At 47.6% G+C, this 7,955-nt stretch overlaps 1 protein-coding gene across 1 annotated transcript; it reads left to right on the forward strand.

Moving 5' to 3' along the window:
- The first annotated feature begins 1,262 nt into the window (after positions 1–1,262).
- Positions 1,263–2,605, forward strand: LOC120909574 (gastrula zinc finger protein XlCGF17.1-like). Its single transcript, XM_040321341.1, has one exon. It carries the CDS (start codon positions 1,268–1,270, stop codon positions 2,306–2,308), a length of 1,041 nt encoding a protein of 346 aa, XP_040177275.1. The 5' UTR covers positions 1,263–1,267; the 3' UTR covers positions 2,309–2,605.
- The last annotated feature ends 5,350 nt before the right edge of the window (positions 2,606–7,955 follow it).

A 7,955-nucleotide genomic window follows, 5' to 3' on the forward strand; every position in this document is an offset into this window, starting at 1 on the left:
GGGCCTCCATGTGACTCCCTAAAACCTGAGAGACACAACATGGAGAAGATTCTAGAAGTCACCAAGAAGATGATGGAGCTGCTGACAGGAGAGGTGAGGAGGATTCTGGGAATTCTGGGACATTATCCAGTAACAGACAAGGGGTGTGTCTGGATGGTGACTGTATCATTGTGTGTGTCAGGTTCCTATAAGGTGTCAGGATGTCACTGTCTATTTCTCCATGGAGGAGTGGGAGTATTTAGAAGGACACAAGGATCTCTACAAGGACGTCATGATGGAGAATCAGCCGCCCCTTACATCACCGGGTAAGAGGAGACTTTATTGTAAAGGAGGGAGCAGTACGGAGGCTCCACCTAGATCCCCCATCATCTGATAAACACATAGAAACAATGTATTCAGTCAGTGTGTGTGTTTCCTACAGATGGATCCAGTAATGGGAACCCACCAGAGAGATGTCCCCGTCCTCTGTATTCCCGGGATTCCACACAGGAAGGTCACACCATCCCCCACCATCATCAGGTAGATGAGGAACAATCACTGATAGCTGAGATTTAAACAGAAACGTTTCAATTTTACAATGAATGTTTTATTATTTATTCAGAGTGGAAACCTCGGGGATTATAATATTGTTGTGAAAGAAGAGTTTAAAGAGGAGGATGATGAATATGGTGTGATGAAGGAGTTTTCTGAAGGACACAAGGATATGATGGAGCCACCTAGTAGCAGAAACCCACCAGAGAGATGTCCCCGTCCTCTGTATTCCCGGGATTCCACACAGGAAGGTCACACCATCCCCCACCATGATCAGGTAGGTGGAGTTGAGGGTCGGGAACATAAAGTGATTGAACACTCTGACATGTGGAGATGATGTGTGGACTCTACAAGATGATATTTTCTATGTGATCTCACATCATAAATACTTCTATGTTACAGATGTTATTTTCTGCCATTCTGTTGGTTTAGGGTGAAGATCTGATGATCATAAAAACTGAGTGTGACGTAGAAGAGATGTATGTGAGGGATGATCAGCAATATACGGAGGAGGCTGGAATGACGAGGACATTCATAGAGGAGGACTCTCCTACAGAGATCAGCACAGGTGACCCATAATATATTCTTCTCTTATCTCTGTCTGTTACTGCTCACTGATTGGTCCGGAGAACATCTCCTCACTCATATCTACCTGATCCAGATGGAATCTTGATGGAAGTCAACTAACCCTCTCAGATATATTGATGATGTTTTTCTATTTTTTCCAGGACACGCCATGGAGAAACCCTCAAAGGATCGTCTCACTTTATCTCCAGGTTGTAAAACGGAAGATGAGGACATCACAGGAGATTGTGGAGGAGAAAAGACAATGAGCTCCACTATGGATGGAGGACTTCACAGTGTGGATAGACCATGGAATCCCTCTGACTCTGAGCAACCTCGTACTGTGAGGGGTGGTGCCGGAATTCAGGGGGAGGAGACATTTCCCTGTCCTGAACGTGGGCAAAGTTTTAGCTCTGAATTAAGTCCTACTGTACATCAGAAAACTCACTCGGGTGAGAAGTCGTATTCCTGTTCTGAGTGCGGGAAATGTTTTCCACAAAAGTCCAATCTTTCTGTACATCAGAGATCCCACACGGGTGAGAAGCCGTATTCCTGCGCCGAGTGTGGAAAACGTTTTTCACAAAAGTCCAATCTTAATACACATCAAAAATCTCACAGTGGGGAGAGCCCGTATTCCTGTGCTGAGTGCGGGAAATGTTTTTCGCAAAAGTCCCATCTTTATGTACATAAGAAATCTCACACTGGCGAGAAGCTCCATTCCTGTTCCGAGTGCGGGAAATCTTTTCCTTATAAATCGGACCTTGTCATACACTATAGATCCCACACAGGGGAAAGGCCATATTCCTGTCTCGAGTGTGGGAAAAGTTTTTCACAGAAGTACCTTCTTTCCAAACATCAGATATGCCACAGCGGCGAGAAGCCGTTTTCCTGCCCAGAGTGTGGGAAATGTTATCCACGGAAATCAGAACTTGTCATACATCAAAGAACTCACACGGGGGAGAAGCCGTATTCCTGTGAGGAGTGCGGGAAATGTTTTTCACAGAAGTCCCACCTTATTGTTCACCAGATATGCCACACGGGGGAGAAGCCGTATTCTTGCTTTGAGTGCGGGAAGCGGTTTGCATATAAATCTACCGTTGCCATGCATCAGAGGTCTCACACGGGGGACAAGCCGTATCCCTGCCCAGAGTGCGGGAAATGTTTCTCGTGGAAGTCCAATCTTTACAAGCATCAGAGATCTCACAGGTGTTAAAAGCCATCTTCCTGCCCTGAATGGCGGAAGTTTTATTCATGGAATTCAGAAATTGTGACACACGTGAAAGATCTCACCCTGGAGCGATCCTGAATTTCTGTCCTGGGTACGGTAAAAGGTTTCTATGGAAAGCGGAACATGTCAGGCTTCAGAGATTGTGCACGAAGAAGAAGAAGAAGCCGTATTCTGAACCGGAGTACGGGAAATGTTTTGTATATGTAGCAATGTGGACTAAAAGTGATCCGCCGGTATTTCTATATATCGTATTGTCCCTCTAGTGCCCAGTGTTACTAACTGACATCGGCCCGGATTCACATACATCGGCGCATATTTATGCCGCCGTAGCGTATCTAATATACGCTACGCCGACGCAGCGCACAGAGACAAGCACTGGATTCACAAAGCACTTGCCTCCAAATCTACGCTGGGTTTCTTAGTCGTAACCCGTCGTAAGTGAAAGTGGGCATGAGCCATGCAAATGAGGCGTGACCCCATGTAAATGATAGATTGGGCGTCATAAAGATACGAATAACATACGGCGCATGCGCCGTCCCGTGGACGCATCCCAGTGCGCATGCTCAGAATCACGTCAGAACAACTGCATAAGATACGTCGAATCACTGCCTACGACGTGAACACAACCTGCGCCTAGTCATATTCACGAACTACGTAAACGACGTAAAATACGACGGCTGTGTTCCCTGGTCCATACCTTTGCATGAGTTGCGCCTCGTATATGGGGAATAACTTTACGCCGGAAGTACGACTTACGCAAACCGCGTATATGATGCGCCGGGCGCAACTACGTTTGTGAATCGGCGTATCTCCCTCATTTGCATATGAGCATAGAAAGTTTATGGGAGCGGCAAATGCGCCCGGCGTAACTGTGGGCCCACGATAGAACGGCGTAGGCAAGTTACGTCGGTCGAAAGAAGCCTATTTTCAGGCGTATCTAGTTTTGTGGGCACGGCGCACAGATACGACGGCGCATAGTTACACTTACGTGGCGTATCTCGAGATACGTCGGCGTAAGTGCTTTATGAATCCGGGCCATCATATTTGTGAGCCAAACCAAAGGGATTGTGGGATCAGTAGTTCTTTAGAATGCCAATGACTATACACCTGCACTACATATCCCAGGGATCTTTGCTACCATCAGGGAGATTGCTGGGAGAAGCTATAAAAGAAGCCAGAGACCGGCCTCATGCTCTCTTCCTTGTGGGCCCTAGTGCGTGACGGACCTCTCTGTTCAGGGAGGGTGAGGTCGCGGCCTACCACGTGGGGTACAACATTCCAACCCAGGCGAGAAGGGCCGTCGTCGGACATCCACTCAGCACCACCTCGGTCACCCAACAACCCGTGCTTCGAGATTTGCTTCGGGAGATTGCCAGAGCGGGTCCACTGCACGGGAGCTGCTGTCCAGAAGCCATTAAATCAGCCTGGTCGTTGGTGAGAGGACAGTTGCCCACCTTTTGCATATCTTTTCTTATGACTTCACTGGGACACTGTATACAGACAGCTCTTACCTTGGAAATACTTTACATAGACACTGTACATAGACATCTTTAGCTTCTTCCATTTTAAGAAATCCCATCCCTTGTTACTGGTCCTTATTGGATATAGTTAATGAGCTCCGACTGCCGGTGAAGACCGTCAGGCCTTCAACGAGGACATTGCTGCCATTACTGCTTAACCACTTACGACCCGGACCTTTAGGCAGCTAAAGGACCTGGCCAGTTTTTGCGATTCGGCACTGCGTTGCTTTAACTGACAATTGGCGTCCTTTTTTCCCCCACAAATAGAGCTTTCTTTTGGTGGTATTTGATCACCTCTGCGTGAAAAAAATGCAATATTTTTGACTTTTTGCTATAATAAATATTCCCCAAAAATATATAAAACATTTTAAAATTCTCCTCAGTTTAGGCCGATACGTATTCTTCTACCTATTTTTGGTAAAAAAAATCGCAATAAGCATTTATCGATTGGTTTGCGCAAAATTTATAGCATTTACAAAATGGAGGATAGTTTTATGGCATTTTTATTAATTATTTTTTATTACTACTAATGGCGGCGATCAGCGTTTTATTTTTATTTTTTTTCGTGACTGCGACATTAGGGCGGACACTTCGGCCAATTTTGACACATTTTTGGGACCATTGTCATTTTCACAGCAAAAAATGCTATAAAAATGCACTGATTACTGTGAAAATGACAATTGCAGTTTGGGAGTTAACCACAAGGGGGCGCTGAAGGGGTTAAGTGTGACCTCATTTGTGTTTCTAACTGTAGGGGGGTGTGGCTGTAGGTGTGACGTCATTGATTGTGTTTCCCTATAAAAGGGAACACACAATCGATGACGGCGCCACAGTGAAGAACGGGGAAGCTGTGTTTTTACACACAGCTCTCCCCGTTCTTCGGCTTCGGGGACCGATTGCTGGACTCCAGCGGCGATCGGGTCCGCGGGTCCCACGGTCACGGAGCTTCGGACTGGCGCGCCCGCGACCCACGGCTGGGCACTTAAAGAGGATGTATCTGTACGTGCTTGTGCCCAGCCGTGCCATTCTGCCGACGTATATGTGCAGGAGGCGGTCCTTAAGCGGTTAAAGGGCCCTCATACCATTTCCATTAAGCCATATCTCTCATTAGGTTTAAAGGTCAATAGGCCGGACTGGGTTCCCCCTTTATAAGTCTGCCAGCATAAATACTTAGGGGCAGATCCACGTACCTTCGCGCAAGAATCTGCCGAGCGCAGCGTATCTAAGATACAATACGCCGCCGTAACTTATTTTATTTTTTTCGAATCCTCAAAGAATTTGCGCCGTAAGTTACGGCGGCGTAGTGTATCTTTGGCGGCGTAAGGGCGCGCCATTCAAATCTCTGTGATGGGGGCGTGTTTTATGTCAATACGTCATTACCCGACGTAAACAACGTTTTTTTTAAACTGCGCATGCGCCGTCCGTGGGGGTATCCCAGTGCGCATGCTCGAAATTAATCCGGAACCAGCCAATGCTTCCGACGGTGACGTCATTCTATGCAAATCCCTATTCGCGAACGACTTACGCAAACAACGTAAAAAAAAATCATTTCTACGCGGGAACGACGGCCATACTTAACATTGAGTACGCCTCATAACAGTAGCTTTAACTATACGCCGGAAAAAGCCGAACGCAAACGACGTAAAAAAATGTGCCGGCCGGACGTACATTCGTGGATCGCCGTAACTAGCTAATTTGCATACTCGACGCGGAATTAGACGGAAACGCCACCTAGCGGCCGCCGAAAAATTGCATCTTAGATCCGACGGCGTACTAAGACGTACGCCTGTGGGATCCCTCCGAGATGCCGTCGTATCTTGTTTTGTAGATACAAAACAAAGATACGACGCGCAAAATTTGAAATTACGTGGCGTATCAAGCGATAGGCTGGCGTAATTCTTTTGTGGATCTACCCCTTAACCTTTTGCCTATCCTTTCAGGATAAGTAGTATTCTCCTGTACATACGTGTATATAATATACTGTTCTCTACAAATTATCTTGACTTGTGTTATTGTAGAGGGATTCCTCTGCTGAGTTAGGACTGTTACCCAAAGCTCAGTAGATCTATTTCCTCCCCTGTGTAGCAATATCCTCTTTAAATTGTCCCAGTAAACGTTAATAGAATATGAACGCACTGAGTTGTTTGACTTATTACTATAAGGTGGTGCACAGATGTCTGAACCTAGAGTGTCAGGTGGGTTGGAATGTCCGCAAGGTCACGGCGGTGCAGATGAGCAGGTAAGTCCAAGCAGTCCCCAAGGGGGTCGGGATAGAAGTCCTGTCTTAACAAACATGTGGGAAACCACACAACCCTTGCGGCTTAGTGGGCCTCAAGTGCGGGATATGTCTTCTATATGAGTCATGTTTTGCCATACGTTAGAAATCTCACACTGGGAAGAAGCGCACCTCAGGAAATGTGTTCTAATCTTTGTAACGGAATGACCCGTGACACCCAGAGACTTTTGAAGGATGGAGGGTACTCCTGTGCCAGCGTCACTAATGACTCTTGGGTCTAGGGTCACTCTGTGCCCCTTTTGGGCATAGGGTGACTGATAACTGATAATTCATGTATTGAAGGATATCTGGACATATTACAGGTGATTTCATGCTGACTAGGGGTGCAACGGATCAAAAAACTCACGGTTCGGATCGTTCCTCGGATCAGGAGTCACGGATCGGATCATTTTTTGGAACGGCAAATAAAATAAAAGAAATTCTCCCCCACTGTAATATACACATCTCCCCCCCCCCCCACTGTAATATACACATCTCTCCCCCCCCCCACTGTAATATACACATCCCCCCCCCCACTGTAATATACACATCTCTCCCCCCCACTGTAATATACACATCTCCCCCCCCCCCACTGTAATATACACATCTCTCCCCCCCACTGTAATATACACACCCCCCCCCCCCACTGTAATATACACATCTCCCCCCCACTGTTCACCTCCCCCCCACCAACTATAGTACCCCCTCGGTGCAAACACCCCCCCTCCTCTCAGTACAAGAGACCCCCCTCCTCTCAGTACAAGAGACCCCCCCTCCTCTAGGGGCAAGAGACCCCCCCTCCTCTAGGGGCAAGAGACCCCCCCTCCTCTAGGGACAAGAGACCCCCCCTCCTCTAGGGGCAAGAGACCCCCCTCCTCTCGGGGCAAGAGAACCCCCTCGGGCAGTACAGACACTCCCAGCGTGTGCTTCTTCCCCACGAGTGCGGGCTCCTCCTTTGTGGGTGTAAACAGAGGAGGGCCGCCGCTGGGTGTACCAAGATGGCCGCGGCTCCGGAGCTGGCCGAAGCCGCGGCCTTTCCTAATGTTATTCCTGCGGCTCCGGAGCTAGGCCGAAGCCACGGCCTTTCCTAGCGTTATGGCCGCGGCTCCGGAGGTAGGTCGAAGCCGCGGCCATAACGTTGGGAAAGACCGCGGCTCCGGCCTAGCTCCGGAGCCACGGCAATCCGCGGATCACAGTGTGTTCCGATCCGAAGGGGGTGACCCGTTCGGATCACAGATCAACTGTGATTCGTTGCACCCCTAATGCTGACCCACAACAGGTCAATAGGCTCCTGAAAGACATTCCATTGTCCATTGTGTGATGCTAATACTGTGTTGTGTCTATTGTACTGATTAAGTCTGAAAGGTCAGATGTCTCCTTTCAGGGGTAGGGAATTAGCATGTCAATTATGTTTAGTAAAGGAATGTGTTTTGTGTAACAGGTGAGGGAAACTTGTCAGAGACGGGACGTCTGGGGGATGACTAATAATTAACTCAACTGAATGCCATTATCTAAAAGAAGGTGTATTGAAGCCCCATTGTGTGATGTGTGGGTGGAGAGTTTCTTTGTTCCTTTGATTAACTGTAACAGGCTTGTACTGTATATAAGAAAGCTAAGATACCATTAAAAGTATTCATTCATACATTTTGGAACCAGTGACTGGAGCTTGTGTCTCGGTTATTCTGGGAAATGGAATGGATCGTGTCTGATGTATGTCGGATAAGCTGTTGTGGGTTGATGGAATGGAATATCGTAAACGGTGGTGACCGTTACAATCTTCATGTAGCACCATCCTAGATAGGTGCTAGGTTAGGTAAATTTAGCTCTGGGCTTACTG

The sequence above is a fragment of the Rana temporaria genome, chromosome 8 (assembly GCF_905171775.1).
Source record: "Rana temporaria chromosome 8, aRanTem1.1, whole genome shotgun sequence".
Classification (NCBI taxonomy): Eukaryota; Metazoa; Chordata; class Amphibia; order Anura; family Ranidae; genus Rana; species Rana temporaria.

What these genes read in the sequence shown, in the direction of transcription:
- LOC120909574 (XM_040321341.1), top strand. Translation starts at nt 1,268, where the DNA reads ATGGAGAAACCCTCAAAGGATCGTCTCACTTTATCTCCAGGTTGTAAA.